This window comes from Pseudophryne corroboree, chromosome 6, assembly GCF_028390025.1.
Source record: "Pseudophryne corroboree isolate aPseCor3 chromosome 6, aPseCor3.hap2, whole genome shotgun sequence".
Taxonomy (NCBI): Eukaryota; Metazoa; Chordata; class Amphibia; order Anura; family Myobatrachidae; genus Pseudophryne; species Pseudophryne corroboree.
Genome location: NC_086449.1, coordinates 362,320,376 through 362,337,035, shown reverse-complemented (window position 1 = coordinate 362,337,035; position 16,660 = coordinate 362,320,376). Strand labels below are relative to the sequence as shown.

The 16,660-nt window shown below is 43.9% G+C and overlaps 1 protein-coding gene across 8 annotated transcripts in view; it reads right to left on the bottom strand.

Moving 5' to 3' along the window:
* SBF1 (SET binding factor 1) overlaps nucleotides 1-16,660 on the bottom strand; it is a 421,239-nt gene that overhangs the window by 215,630 nt on the left and 188,949 nt on the right. For all 8 annotated transcript variants that reach the window (XM_063926659.1, XM_063926653.1, XM_063926655.1 and 5 more), the window contains 7 exons: nucleotides 15,207-15,335; nucleotides 14,977-15,075; nucleotides 5,014-5,218; nucleotides 3,137-3,249; nucleotides 1,711-1,860; nucleotides 1,326-1,394; nucleotides 961-1,113 (listed from right to left, as the gene is read on the bottom strand). In XM_063926659.1, coding sequence (XP_063782729.1) covers nucleotides 961-1,113; nucleotides 1,326-1,394; nucleotides 1,711-1,860; nucleotides 3,137-3,249; nucleotides 5,014-5,218; nucleotides 14,977-15,075; nucleotides 15,207-15,335 — 918 coding nt within the window. The remainder of the gene's footprint in view (nucleotides 1-960; nucleotides 1,114-1,325; nucleotides 1,395-1,710; nucleotides 1,861-3,136; nucleotides 3,250-5,013; nucleotides 5,219-14,976; nucleotides 15,076-15,206; nucleotides 15,336-16,660) is intronic.

The window sequence follows — 16,660 nt, the reverse complement described above, 5'->3', positions numbered from 1 at the left end:
GAAGGGGTGTCACGGAGGTGCCGTTAGCTAACAGCAGTCAGCCACGGCCTCGGTGCTAACAGCAGTCAGCAACGGCCTCGGTGCTGGCAGCAGTACAGTAGTGAGAGGGCGCCCGGCCGCTTCAAAGATGGCGGCCGCGGGCAATGTGCACCTCAGGTGGTGCCGAGATTCCGGGGAAGAAGGCGGTGGGGAGCCGGGAAGATGGTCTCCTCTTACCCACCACTATCTCCGCTGGCCTCCAGTGCAGGGTAAGGTCCCAGACACACGGTGCCGCCTGCGCTGGAAGCTGTTATAGCAGTGGAGAGCTCCACTAAAAAGCGGCCATCCCAGGGTCCGCCCACCGGAAGTCCCTCCAGAACACTCTTTTTAATCGGTAGATCAGAGTTCTTCAGCAATTAAACCAGAATAGGTTTGACTTTCCTTATTTAAGGCATCAGATGCATTAAAGGCAGGTTTTACAGAAATAAAATGGCTAATTTAAAAGGTCTAGAGCAGGCATGTAAAGTTTTATTATAGATCTCTTTCAAGTGTATCAATTTGACTTGCGTGAAAGAGACTACTATTTTTGTGTTGATGCAGTGAGGCGTATTCGAGAGGAAGAATAGGATCTTGTGCTTATTCTATGTTTAGGTGCTGACTTTCATATTTGGACTGATCATTAAAGTTAAGAGGGAATACCCTGATGGACAACACAGAAAGGAAATAGTTTCAGGGTGGTCAGCACCTGAAGGAAGGGGCATTGTGCTTTAATCAGTAAACATACCCCTGTACCTGTTATAACAACATGTTTTTCAATAAGGAATGTCACATTCTAAAGACAGGTAAAATTGGTTACAAATAATATTACCATAACAACTGGAATTAGGAGGAAGCAGAATATAAATATACAGTAAGGGAGTAGCATGCAGCACACAGCGAAAATACATGGACAGGAGGATTAAGATCTAGGGGAGGCATTACCGTGGATGAAGACTCTTCAGGTGCTAGATACAGGGCGCGGATGTGGTTTTGTACATCCCCATAAAACATGGCTTCCCAGAACTGCATGTTGGTCCAAACTAGGTGGTCCTGCACACAACTGTAAGCAAACTGGGTGATGCCAGGGCTCAGTTTCTGCATGGGAAAAAGAAAATATTGCAAGCAACACATTACTGTGCAAAAGACAAAATAGTCTTAAGAATAACACCAGACAACAAGAATAAATGGGACCCACATAACTATCATACCAATTACACAGTGATAACATGTTCTGCAGCATTTGTTCCAGTAAGTAAAACTAAAAATTAAATAATAAAAAAAGGCTCTGTAACAACCTCTGAACTTACCCTGCAGAAAGCGGTGACTAGAGGTAAAAGTGCTGCAGCTGTAGCATGTTCATCCAGAGATGTGCAATCCTGAGAAATGAGAGACAAGGAAACCGGTGACCGCATTATTTCTTCCACTTAAATTATTTCAGGCTTTACCACTTTCTCCCTCTTACTACTGCACCCAGCTTACTTTCATCATTACATACTACACCGCACATCACACAAAAATACATCTATGGACTGCAGAATGGTCTTATGATCTCACTGGGCTCAAGTTTAAAGAACTCACATGCATGTTGGTCTTACAGTAGTAGAAATAATGGTTTCTTATGGTATGTTACCGATTAAAAATATATGCAATAATGATAAAAAATAAAATAAATATACAGACATGGCCACAGACCTGTAAACAGCAGTTCATCAGACGCACAACAAAGTCAAACTGTTGGTGGTCCAACACTGCACGATTTTGCTGCACATGAAGATTGAGCTCCTGGGTTAGACACTGTCTTGCTGCCCGTCCCTTGAGAGCCCGTAGCACAGCTGGTTGCAGCTACACAGAGAAAGTCACAGTCAAACAGGACCAATGTTTTTATATCAGTTTAACATGTGTTTTCTCTAAACATAAGCTGTAAATAGGACCAATAAACCTAAAGTACAAGTTGTCTTAAAAATAAGAGCTGCTGCACACATTCTCAAATATATAAGTTCATAATGCGTTGATAGAACTTGAAATGTTTGGTATTGTATTGACATTCACTATGTACCTGAGGCACAAGCTGTTCTTTTCTATTATCTAAAGCTCTTTAGCTACATTTACAACGTGATCTCAAGAATCCTTAGTCCTGGTACGCTTCTCACATTTTTTTTCATAACATTATATATATACATACACACACACACACACACACAGGTTGAGTATCCCTTATCCAAAATCCCACATTTTTGGGTCCCCTACTGAGATAATGACATATATATTATGTCATGTGTATGTATATATATATATATATATATATATATATACATACACACACACACTCACATATATATATATATATACACACACACACACATAGACATATATATACACACACATATATATCATTATCTCAGTAGGGGAACCAAAATTGTGGGATTTTGAATAAGGGATACTCAACACGTGTGTGTGTGTGTGTGTGTGTGTGTGTGTGTGTGTGTGTGTGTGTGTGTGTGTGTGTGTGTGTGTATATATATATATATATATATATCTATCTATCTATCTCTATCTATGATATAATGCGGCTCATATTTTATGCAACATGCACTTCAGATTTCCAGGACGTTGTCTCAAATTTACTATCTATACCCAGGCATGGTATGTATAAGTTACCTGTGACAGGCTATAACAAGACAACATTTGAAATCATAAATAGTATCCCAGTACAATAAATTTACTTAAAAACGAATTACATAAGAAAGCATCACCCAGCACATGATTCTGCATAATTGTGTTACCTTATTATATTTAGTATACTGTATATTGGTATGCCTTTTTTTTCCTCCTGCTCTTTGTAAATTTATGTTACAAAGTAATATAATAAAGCTGAACTGCACAGACTGCAATCTTTTTTCATTTCATTTGGAACAACTGCCACTCAATAGGACCAGTTCCCAATCTGGCCACACACTGAATGAACGACACGGGCAGTCATTGGGTAAAGGACTTGCTGTGAAATCTGATTAAATACACACTCAATTTGGTCTCAAATACCTGGGATGTGTATGTAATGGGTGTGTAATACGTCAAATGAATCAGTTATTGTGTGTAATTTACAAAGATTGACCATCACCTTTTTGGCCTCCAGCATTTTGTTTTCGAAGATGTAAGAAATACAGTTCCTCACAACTTCTAGTCGTCGGTTGCTGTTGGATAGGGCACTGCCATTCCAATCAATAATTGCTGCTAAAAACACCCAAAACAAAAACAGACATAAATGATTAGGAATATAAAGAAAAGAGCATAATGTAGAAATGGAGTGAGGGGTTGAAGATGCAAATGGAAGCAGAAAGAAATTATTTTGTACTTCGTACAACAACAAACGGAACAATTAAGTTGAGAAGACCAAAAGGCTTCAAGATGCATAATAAGGAAAAATTCATAAAGTTCATTAACTGTTAAAGAGGATTGCTGAAATCTATTTTACAAAAGCACCAACCACTTTGTCTTTACAGGAAAAATGTAATTTACCGCATAAACAGTTTTATATGTTTTTGCAAGCTAGACATTTTGCTCAATCACTATCAGTGCAAAGGTCGAGTGATCAGGACATGGACCCCCTCTTCTCCCATATGTTCTCTGCATTATCCAAATACCATAAACTCAGATTTCTTTATAATGCCCCGACTGTCTTCTATTGACACTCATGAGACCTGGCTGAGGTATTATGGGTTTACATTTTTATACTCTGCTAAGTTGCAGGACAAACATCTCAAATTCCTTAGTAGGGCATTTATATCTACTGCTCAAAGGAGACATATGGTAATAGCGGAGACAGGGCCCTGTCCCAAATTTAGGGTTATGAATGCCTCCTTTTTGCATTGCTTTTGGGAGTGTGGAAAAGGGAGTCATCCAATGCCATAAAAAAAGTGGGGCATATTTATCGAACAGCCAGATAGCTCTACTCAGACACGTATTTATAAAATGTTTAAAACTACTAACCGGATCCTTTTACATCGCCTAGAAGCAGAAGGATAGGACTCCTTTCTGTTAATGCTGTATTACCTGTTATTGAACTTACTGCAACATACCCCCAGAAGCATCAGATTTAATAAAGATGTCTTGTGTATATCTTTCATCCTCTTTTGTTCTTCCTTCCCCAAAACCCCCCGTTATTTTATCTTGGCCTACTGATTGCATTCATATTTAAGCTGCTCGTATCTAATGGTGTGACAACTGATGGGCTCATTACATACCAATGCAAGAAAGAAATTGATATGTATTTTATAACATTACTGCATACACGTAGGGGGTCATTGTGACCCGTTCACTAGCTGCTGTTTTTTCTCAACCGAGCGAACGGGTCTCTACTACGCATGCGCTGGCGCGTGCCAGATGGCCGAAGGCCGTTGCAGGGCTGTGAACGCCTCTGCCTGATTGACAGGCAGAGACAATCGCTGGGCGGGAGAGGGTGGAACGGCAGCGTTTGGCCGCCGTTTCGTAGGCGCGGTCCGGCCAACGCAGGAGGCGTGGCCGGACCAACTGGGGGGCGGGCAGCAGCGGCTGCGTGATGTCACACGCAACCGCTGCGGGCCGGGGAGCGAGGAGTAGCACCCAGCCAGCACGCTAAAGCTGCGCTGGTCGGGAGCTACTCTTGAAGTGCAAAGGCATCGCCGCTGTGCAATGCCTTTGCACTTCTGCGGGGGAGGGAGGGGGCAGCACTGACATGCGGGGCGGACTAACCCTGTGCAGGGCGTCCTCCAGCATGTCAGTGTAAATGATCGTAGCTGTGCTCAATTTAGCACAGCTAGATTAACTCGGAATGACCCCCTTAATTTGTTCTTGTGATGCTTATCACTGTCCTAGTAGAGCTTATTATGTATGCATTTTTATGCCATCGTCTGTGTATGATACCCTTTATCATTGGATCCTTTTCTCATTCTAAGTGAAAATTCAATAAATCGTTTTAAAGAAACAAAAAACAAAAAAAACAAAAACAAAAGCACCAACCAACAGGTGGTCCAGGAGGCACCATGCACTTCTTCTCTGCTTTAACAGCCGGGGGTGCATTATGCATTTTGGCAGCAGCCTGATCCAAGATCCACTGTACACTACTTTCATCAAGTAGAGGGAAAGGCTTATGTTGAGGTCGCAGATGACTGCCTTCCGCTGGACGCTGGACTTTATGCATACTAACAGCAGGATACGGGTTTTCCTACAAAGGACAGTAAAAGAGGTCAATACATGCATATAATAAAAAAAAAAATAGAAAAAAAAAAATCCTCATGTCCTCCTAAAATCTGCTAAACTTGCCACCTGTACCATAAAAAAAATATATTGCCAAATTTAGCAGATTTAGTAAGTCTTAAACAACATAACGCATACACAGATTTATTGACAAAAGTAATCATTACACTTTATGGATTGAAAGTGAGACTTATATGACACACATTTTATTGTGGACAATGGGGGTCATTCCGAGTTGGTCGCTAGCTGCATTTGTTTGCTGTGTAGCGATCAGGCTAAAAATAATCTTTTCTGGGCATGCGTATGTACCGCAATGCACAGGCGCGTCGTACGGGTACGAAGTACTTTGTGGTTTTGCACAGCGTCTAGCCATGATTACATTCACACGGCAGAACACAAGAAGATTGACATGAAGTGGGCGTTTCTGGATGTCAACTGAAGTATTTGGAAAAACGCAGGCGTGTCGGAAAAAACGCAGGTGTGGCTGGGCGGTCGCTGGGTGGGTGTATGACGTCAAATCCTGACACAAATAGGCTGAGGTGATCGCAAGGGCTAAGTAAGTTATGAGCTACTCTGAAACTGCACAAACTGTTTCTGCAGAGCTCGGCTGCACAAGCGTTCGCACTCCTGCAAAGCTAAAATACATTCCCCAGTGGGCAGTAGCAAAGCGTTTGCACGGCTGCTAAAAACAGCTAGGGCGCGATCAACTCGGAATGACCCCCAATATCAGATGTCAAAATGCCAACATAAAAAGATCATGATTCCTCACTGCTGCATGATGCTGTCTAACAAATGGACAAGCTCGCAGAAGCGACAGTCAATGCTAGACTGAATGCTATTGGAAGTTCCAGTCTTCTTTCTGTTTAAGGAGAACACAGATACTGGGTTATATTTCATCACTCAGATTCTTTTTTTTCCCAGTGACAATCCTCTTTCTCTTACGTCCTAGAGCAGGCATTCCCAACCACGGTCCTCAAGGCACACCAACAGTGCAGGTTTTAGTGATATCCAGGCTTCAGCACCGGTGACTTAATTAGTAGCTCAGTTATTTTGATTTAACCATCTGAGCTGCAGCCTGGATATCACTAAAACCTGCACTGTTGGTGTGCCTTGAGGACCGTGGTTGGGAATGCCTGTCCTAGAGGATACTGGGGTCCATTTAGTACCATGGGGTATAGATGGGTCCACTAGGAGCCATGGGCAATTTAAGAATTTAATAGTGTGGGCTGGCTCCTCCCTCTAAGCCCCTCCTACAAGACTCAGTTTAGAAAATGTGCCCGGAGGAGCCAGTCACAATGAAGGAAGCTCCTAAAGAGTTTTCTGCATTTATTTTCTCGGTTTATTGGTTTCAGGTAGGACTAGATGGCACCAAACTCCTTGCTTCGTGGGACTTAGGGGGAGGGGGCGGCCCAACCTCTTGAAGGGTTAATGGTCCCGTTCCCCGCTGACAGGACACTGAGCTCCTGAGGGACCTATTCGCAAGCCCCACCACGGCAAGCGTACAGACACGCAGCACGCCGCCACCTCTAACAGAGCCAGAAGAATGAAGAGTGGCGAGTACTGAGCCGGCGCTCCGGCTAGCGGGGCGCCGGCCATTATGGCGGCATGAGGGTACGGAGACGCACGGCTTCTACATGAGGTGGAATGCGTCTCCGGACACAGTACACAACTGCGTCACTGTACACAGTACGCATACTGGCACAACATCCTTAAAACGGTTCTCTCTTTTAAGCACCCAATTCCTCAGCCAGTATAAAAAAAAGCGGGAAGACCGCCCGCCATTGAAGCGATGGGGCTTCACTATGAGAGGAACCAGCAGCTCACCAGCGCCATTTTCCCTCTGCAGTGGACACAGACGCTGTCTGGACAGGGACGCGCAGCTCCTCCAGTGTGACTCCAGATCACCTCAGCGGTACCAGGGGGTCATAGCAGGGGGGAGCGATTATTGGTGTACTAAGTCCCGTTTCAGGGTACTTAGTCTGCGACCCGGCTAAGCTTGGCATTAGCGATAAGGGCGCGATGAGGGCTGGCTCCAAACAAATCTGTGTCTCCCTGAAGGGCTCTTTGTGGGTTAATTCTGCTTAACCTTGTGTGTGTGTGTGTGTGTGTGTGTGTGTGTGTGTGTGTGTGTGTGTTTGTGCTGTCACATTACATTATGTCAGGCAGAGAGTGTGTGTCTTAGAGTGTTCCTCTTCACCAGGGGGCTCACTACTGAGTAATCAAGGTTCACAGGCTAGCGGGACTAAACCCAAATGGGTTAATTAGGAAATGATCTCAACTATTTCTACAAAACTGTCCCGCAATGAGAAAGAGACGCAATACTTAAAACAGACTGCGGATGAGTTTATGAACAGAGACTCAGTCCCCAAGACAGCGTCTCAGTCCCCTCCCATTTGTCCGCCAGAGCGATCTCTGGTCCATATCCTGCAGTCTGACTCTGACAGGTATGACATGGAGGTGAGAGAGGTGGTCTCGGGGTGGGGGGGGGGGGGGGGGGGGGGGGCTTGGTGATGCAGCTCTGTCAAAGGGAATAGAGGCTATCAGAGATGTTCTGCATATTCCTGATAAGGTGTCAGAGGAGTGTGAGGAATTTTATTTCAATGTAAAAAAAGTCCTCAGTCACTTTTCCTGCGTCAAAGGAATTGAATACCCTGTTCGAAGAACCATGGATTAATCCTGATTAGAAGTTTCAGATCCCTAAAAGGTTGCTCTCAAATCTTTTCCTTTTCCTATGGAGGATAGGAAAAAATGGGAAAATCCACCGATAGTGGAAACATCAGTCTCTAGGCTGTCACGTAAAATTGTATTGCCTGTTCCTGGTGCAGCCTCCCTGAAAGATACGGCTGATCGTAAAAAATTGACTACACTCAAATCATTGTACACAGCTGCTGGGGTGGCCCAAATACCCCCTTATTGCATGTGCGTGGATCACTAAAGCCATTGCTAAATGGTCAGGTAACCTAATTGAGGAGCTAGATTCCTTATCTAAGGGAGATGTTGTCTTACTCCTGCAGCATATACAGAACTCTGCGAACTTTATGGTAGAAGCCATAAATGAATTAGGCATGCTTAACACACACACCACCGCTATGGCAGTGACGGCATGCAGGGAGCTTGTGGCTACGCCAGTGGACTGCTGACGCGAATTCCAGGAAAGGCGTGAAAGGCCTACCATTCACAGGAGAGGCCTTGTTCGGAGATGAATTAGACAATTGGATCTCCACAGCTACTGCGGGTAAGTCTACGTATCTTCCTTCCGCAGCCCCCCCCCCCCCCCAACCAAGAAGATTTATTCAGCTTCTAAGTTACAGCCCTTTCGGATGGACAAGTTCAAGGGCAAATTTAGAGGTGCTTCTATGTCCTCCAGCGGAGCAAGAGGTAAGCCACGCAAACCAGCAACAGCAGGTGCTCAGGAACAGTGCTCAGGCTCTGCTTCCTCAAAGACTTCAGCATGACGGTGGACCGCAATGCCTGGAAGGCTGTCAGGTGGGAGCACGCCTACAATTCTTCAGTCAGATCTAGTCAAATTCGTGCCAGGATCCCTGGGTCATAAATCCTATTTCCCAGGGCTACAGACTGGAGTTCCAAGAGCTCCTACCTCACAGAGTCTTCAAATCAGGCTTGCCAGTTTCACAAAAGGCAAGTATAACTTTACAACATGCTATCGAAAAACTGGCACAGACTCACGTCATTGTTCCAGTTCCACCTCATCAGCTAAACAAGGGGTACTATTCCAACTTGTTTGTGGTACCGAAACCATACGGTTCAGTAAGAGCAATTTTGAACCTCAAGTTGTTGAACCTGTACTTACGAGTGTTCAAATTCAAGATGGAGTCTCTGAGAGCGCTGAGCTCAGGTCTGGAGGAGGGGGAATTCCTAGTGTCTCTGGATATCAAGGATGCGTACCTTCACATTCCGATCTAGCCGCCTCATCAGGCTTACCTACGATTTGCACTGCAGGACTGTCACTAGCAGTTCCCCTGCCATTTGGTCTCTCCACGGCACCGAGGGTGTTCACCAAGGTGATGGCAGAGATGATGTTTCTACTCCGCAAACAGAGAGTGAACATAATTCCGTACCTGGACAATCTCCTGATAAAAGCACCATCCAGGGAGAGGTTGCTGGACAGCATTGCTCTCTCAACCAAACTTCTCCAGGATCATGGGTGGATTCTGAACCTTCCGAAATCTCACCTAGAGCCAACACGGAGGCTCCCATTCCTGGGAATGATACTGGATACGGAGTCGCAGAAGGTGTTCCTTCCGCTGGAAAAGGCATTAGTGATCCAGTCAATAGGTCGGGATGTCCTGAAGCCAACCTGGATATCGGTGCATCTATGCATTCACCTTCTGGGGAAAATGGTGGCCTCTTACGAAGCTCTTCAATAAAGGAAGGTTTCACGCAAGACCCTTCCAGCTCGATCTGATGGACAAATGGTCAGGATCGCATCTTCACATGCACCAGAGGATCCATCTGTCGCCAAAAGCCAGGATCTCCCTTCTGTGCTGGCTACAGACTTATCACCTCGTCGAGGGTCGGAGGTTCGGAATTCAAAATTGGATTCTGTTAACCACAGACGCAAGCCTCAGGGGTTGGGAGAGCAGTCACTCAGGGAGCGCAGTTTCAAGGAAGATGGTCTAGTCAGGAGGTCGTCCTTCCAATCAACATTCTGGAACTCAGGGCCATATAAAACGCCCTTCTGCAGGCCTCAAGATCTTCAAGATCAGGCCATTAAGGTCCAGTCGGAAAATGTGACGGCAGCAACGTACATAAACCGACAGGGCGAAACGAAAAGCAGAGCAGCAATGTTAGAGGTGTCAAGAATTCTCCTCTGGGCAGAGAGAAACGCTGTGGCGTTGTCAGCATTCTTTATTCTGGGTGTAGACAACTGGGAAGCAGGCTTCCTCAGTAGACACGACCTGCACCCGGGGGAGTGGGGCCTTCACCTGGAGGTGTTCAGATGCTTGACAAGTCGATGCGGATATCCACAGATCGACATGATGGCCTCTCGTCTCAACAAGAAGCTAAAGAGGTAATGTTCCAGGTCGAGAGACCCACAGGCGGTGGTGGCAGACGCCCTGACGACTCCATGGGTCTATCAGAGGGTGTACGTGTTTTCTCCACTTCCTCTGATCCCAAGAATTCTAAAAAGAATAAAAAGGGAAAAGGTTCAAGCAATTCTAATTGCTCCGGACTGGCCAAGAAGGGCCTGGTACGCGGACCTACTGGAGATGCTCCTCGAAGATCCGTGGCCTCTACCTCTTCGCGAGGATCTTCTGCAACAGGGCCGTTCGTCTATCAGGTCTTACCGCGGCTACGTTCGACGGCATGGAAGTTGAACGGCTGATTCTAGCCAAGAGAGGTATCCCTAATAAGGTTATCCCGACTATGATCTAAGCCAGGAAAGGGGTAACGTCTATTTCTCTTGGTGCGACAGCAGAAAATTTTATGAGGTAGAACTCCATCTGGGACGTTTCCTGCTTTTTCTACAAGCAGGAGTGAATGTGGGCCTACATTTGGGCTGCATATAAGTGCAGATTTCGGCCTTGTCCATTTTCATTCAGAAACAATTGGCTACCCTCCCTGAGGTCCAGACCTTCTTGAAAGGTGAAAATCCTTTTCTAGTAGTCCGTAGAGGATACTGGTCGCCCGCGCAGTGCTTCGTTCTTCCTGCACTGTTACTTGGTTGCGTAATGTTGGTTCAGCCGTTGCTGTTACTGTTTCAAGTTTGATTCGCTTGGCTTTCCTCTTGTTGTGTGTGCTGGTTCAGAATCTCACCACTATCATTATTTATCCTTCTCTCAAAATATGTACGTCTCCTCGGGCACAGTTTCCTAGACTGAGTCTGATGGGAGGAGCCAGCTCACACTATTAAATTCTTAAAGTGCCCATGGCTCCTAGTGAACCCGTCTATACCCCCATGGTACTAAATGGACCCCAGTATCCTCTACGGACTACGAGAAAAGGATTTACCGGTAGGTAATTAAAATCCTATTTTTCCCCATCTGTTGCCCTAAGCCTTGATTTGGTTTTCCGGCCCTCTGTGTTATGCAGTAGCCCAGCATGTCATCAGTAATGGCTAAACCTCTCCAAGCATTACTAGGATAGAGATGATAACAGCCCCTCTCAGTCTGTTGACTGAAATTTCCATCTACGCACCCTTAAGGGGTTACAATATATGTTAAAGAGAATATTTTCCACCTGTGGCTCAACACATAAACCAGCCTTTGCAGCCTATTGGATGGCTAAAGCAACTTTTTATTGTGCAGATTACTTGCAAAATGGCACGTCAAGAACAGACACACTAAGAATTTCCATACATTGCCCTACAAAAAGGGCTTGAACTTTGATTCCACCAGATTACTGGCCAGATACTTGGCCAATTTAAAGGCCTTGTTGCTGCTGTTACCAATCGATATCCTAGAATGTGGGGCCACCGTCCTGACTCAGACCCCTGAAAATCACTCAAGAGTTATGCAATACGTGTTCCAACTGGCTTATCTGTACATTATGGGGTATATGCAATTGCGGTCGAATTCAGGCTGGAATTCGACCATTTTTGGATTCAACACAATTCGACAGTCGAATCCCGGCCCCCGGGACCCGAATTCGACATATTCAATAAATAACGGATATGACAGTCCCGCTGTCGAAAAACGGACCAATTGACGATAGTGTGCGTCCTGGATTCGACTTCATGGACGGCACAAAAGTGTTAAAAAAAAACCTGGAAAAAATTGCGTGGGGTCCCCCCTCCTAAGCATAACCAGCCTCGGGCTTTTTGAGCCGGTCCCTTTCAGTGCGTGGATCGTGTTTTGCGTTTTTTTATTTTGCCAAGTACGTGGATTACAAACTAAGAAGTGGACCGATCTACACTGGATTGTTGTGAGTATAATTTTATTTACAGGCACCCCGTGGATTCTACGTGGAGAAGGGGACCGAGCCTAGTGTCAACATAGGTAAGTATGTGTGTATGTCGGTGTGCATGTATGTAATAAAGATGTACTGTCACGGTGTGTGTGTGTACTGTTTTTATTTGGGTATTTTTTTTGTAGTAGAACTACAGGTACCAGCGGGCCCGTTATTTACCCGCATGCTGGTACTTGTGGTTCTCCAAGTACCAGCTTGCGGGGAGGCTTGCTGTGACTTGCAGTTCTGCTACAAAAAACAATATTCTTTTTTTTTGAGACTTGGCTATCAGCCTCCCATCCGCCGCCCTTGGATGGGGGGGGGGGGGGGGGGAGACAGCCTCGGGCTTCACCCCTGGCCCTTGGGTGGCTGGAGGGGGGGGGGGCCTTGATTTAAGGGGTTCCCACTCCTCCAGGGTACCCCGGCCTGGGGTGACTAGTTAGTGATTTAATGCCAGGGCCGCAGGGACCGATACAAAAGTGTCCCCGGCTGTGGCATTATCTCTCTGACTAGTGGAGCCCGATGCTGGTGTTAAAAATACGGGGGACCCCTACGTCTTTTGTCCACCGTATTTTTGGCACCAGGACCGGACGCAGAGCCCGGTGCTGGTTGTTAAAATACGGGGGAACCCATGTAATTTCCCCCCCCCGTATTTTTACAACCAGGACCGGCTCAAAGAGCCAGAGGCTGGTTATGCTTAGGAGGGGGGACCCTACGCTTTTTTTTCCTGAAATTTTAACCCATTCCCACTGAAAAACATGCTCTGATCGCTCCATATTATTTTAGTCAGTAAAAAAAAAAAATATTATTTTAAAAAAATCTATTAAATAATGCTTGTGGCTCTTAAATAGACAAACCAAGTAGATAATTCCTTGTAATATAAATAGATATGCTGTTAGCAATCAAAAAAAAAACACAAAAAAAAACATGTTTTTAAAAATTTTATTACATCACGACCGCAGAATGAGGCGGAATGAAATTGACGAAATGACTGTCGAAAAGCACTGTTGTCGAATCGACATTCTTCAATTGAATATACTTTTGTTGAAAAGCCGCATTTTTACCATTGCAGACATGTCAAATTTGAGTAAAATGTCAAATTGCAAAAAGTCGAATCTGAAACGGCAGGTTTTTTGTTGACAAGTACTGTATTGCAATGTCGAATCCAATTCGACAGGTTTTTTTTGTCGAAAATGCACCGTTTTTCGACATTCGCGTAAATTCGACCGTAATTGCATATACCCCAAAGTGTACATTTGCAGCACACAGGCCATAAAGGAAGTATCTTGTACTCTGCACTGGGAGGAGTATTTGGCAGCCCAAAGGGCCATCTCCTCAGTGCACAAGAGAATCCATAATCATTCCCGTTCATCTACCTGTCCCCTCTTACTCTACTGATCCCTCATATCCTACAGATTTAGTCAGACTGGAAGGTCTGAAGGAATTGTTCAAATACTGAGACTGGATGTTTTCAGTGGGAGCAGGACATATTCAACCATTCTACTTTATCTGCACGGAGCCTATTTTTGGTCCTGAAGGGTGGTCCCTTTGTTATTGTTCCCTTCTGTTTTACAAAGTGGACCTTAGTACCCCATTGGTATACATTAGTAGACTAATTGGTCTATTGTTGGCACTAATCACCAGAGTACTGAGCAAGATCTATAGCGGCTTACCAGAAAAGTTCAACTTCAAAGTAATCATTTGGATATGCATTATATATTTGCCTCCAGAGCAGAGTAGATCATTGCACACTGGTCAATAAGATGCTTGCAGCATTGTACATCAGATACTAGTAATTTCCTGGCATTGTATAGTGGTCACTTAGGTGCTTTCTATATTGTACATTGGTCTCTGTATTTTAGAGTGGCCACTGTATTATTTTATACTGTAAATAGGTTTCTAATAATCTTACTGCTTTGTGTAATGGGGTCCCTATATTGTTCCCTGTATTATGTCAATCATTACAATGCTCTATATTAAAATTGGTCACCAAATATATCAGATTTGAAGTCACCAGAACACACACTGTATAGGAGTCACCAGAACACTCTTTGGGCCCGACGATTCAGACCTAAACGCAGCCGCTTGCAGGGGCCACATCCAGGTGGTCAGCACATGCACACCGGCCGTTGTGCCCGTTTGAGACCTTACATGTTGCAGACGCATCCCTGAAGGCATTGTGGGGTGGAGTTACGGTGTTGCAGGGGCGGCGCCAGGAAAACTGGGGTGGGTCGGGATTGTTTTTCGTGGAAAAAACTGCCTGCTGACCACTTCACGCTAGGGTTTAACCTTAGCGCCGATGCCTCCGTAATCTAATTGCGGATGCATCGGGGGTGGGGGCGGCATGTGCAAAGATGTATGCAGCACTTGGCGTTCATCTCTGAATAATCCCCTTGGTGTATTATATGTAACACAATACTGCTATCTGTACTGAAAATGGTCACTAAAATATGCTCCCATGTAAACACTGGTCAGATGAGGTTGTATGTTATTTGATTATAGCTCTATCACTTAGCAATTTATCATATATAATGGTTGGTGTAAAACCATTCCCACATTAAACATACGGTACCAATCCCACAAGATATTCTAATATGGTGCACTTCTATAAGAGCCTGAGAGTTCATAAGTAGCATATGCTGCAACTTATCTCTCAGATACAGATACAGCTGAGCCCTAGAGCATAGGATCAGCTTCTACTTGCTACCGTCAGAATTAGCATTTCCAGGAGACCCACATGATATAGTGGGAGAGTGAATCTTCTCTCTTCCCCCCCCCCCCCCCAAAAAAAAAATGTAACAGTCCCTTAAAACATACGTTCCGATAGAGCTTCTCAGCCAGTTCTCGCACATGTTTGACAAGACTTTTCTGACTTCCCTCCTCGTACTGTAGTTTCTTCACATCAAAAGCTACCAGCTTTGGAAGAAAAAACAGAAGATAACTGAGTAAAAAGGAACAGGAAGTGGCCTATATTTATCATCTAAATGTTCAAATGTAACCACAGATAAGCATTGAAAAACTCAGTCAGATAAAAACTCATTGTCTACCTCATCAAATAAATCCAGGGCTCTGTATGGTGGACCTCTCTCTGTCACAAACCCTGCAAATGCCATACCCTCCAGAACCTTGGTGAGAAAATCATCTTCCACTAATCCACGCTGACCCATAAAAGAGGCCTGGCAAACAGAAAAACAGAATGTTTGGTAAAAGCCACAAACAAATACTGTAGCATGACAAGACAAACTCTGATATTTTTCTGTGGCGAAGGAAGAAGGAGCCAACTACATTTGTTAGAACACACATATTATACTTACATACTGTATATCAGAACACTAAAACAACAAAAGCACGGTGTATATCTCTATTCTTTGTTAGTCTTGTTCCACAACTACATTTGTTAGAACACACATATTATACTTACATACTGTATATCAGAACACTAAAACAACAAAAGCACGGTGTATATCTCTATTCTTTGTTAGTCTTGTTCCACAACTACATTTGTTAGAACACACATATTATACTCACATACTGTATATCAGAACACTAAAACAACAAAAGCACGGTGTATATCTCTATTCTTTGTTAGCAGAGTGGAGTATCAGCTCTGTTATTAAAGTTTTCTTTTTTTATTTTACATAATTGGAATATTATTTTAACTAGTGTTGGATTTTATTTCTGTTTTGTGCTTGTACCTAGGCAGCTTGGTGATGATTATTATTATTATTGTTACAGTTATTCTGATTATCTTCACAGAAGGCAGCTTTATAAAGCTAGAGGCTTGCAAAGTTTAATATACTCTGATTGCTCATACACTTTCTATATGTAACATTTCATTAAGATAATGGATTGTGTCAAATAACTCAGGTCTCCATTGAGAAAGTCTATGGTTAAAACATTAGTTCTATACAAAAGGGGGACCCCTAGCGCAAACTTTCGGACAAAAGCAAGAAACTGTATATAATGAAAAAATATATAAATGTATTTAATATATTTCTAGTTTTATACTAGAGAGTGCATATAATAATCTGAATACTTATACTAAAAAATGTTTCTAAATCGAAATGTCACAATAAATTTCATATATCGTATACAAAGTATGGGAGTGTGAATGGTACCTATTACCGGTAAACATGGACAACAATAGATGTTTGTGTATAGTAGCATCACTACATAGTATTTAACATACTAGGATTATACAATACTTCTCTATTTTGGATGCATACTTACCACAATCCTATACGGTCTTGCAGTATGATATTTGTGACGGAGACACGGGGCACACAATACCTCACATTATGGGCAACCCCATGTCTTTGTAAAGGTAACATCCAGATCTGGGCTCAAGAATGCTAATATAGAGGTGTCATTTTTTTGTAACACACCTCAAACAACGCATAACCGTAACTATCAAACACACCATTAGTACACTGTGTTTTGTTAAATATTTGTATGTTGTCAGATTGTATATCGGCATGGAGACAACAAGAAATCCTCTTTA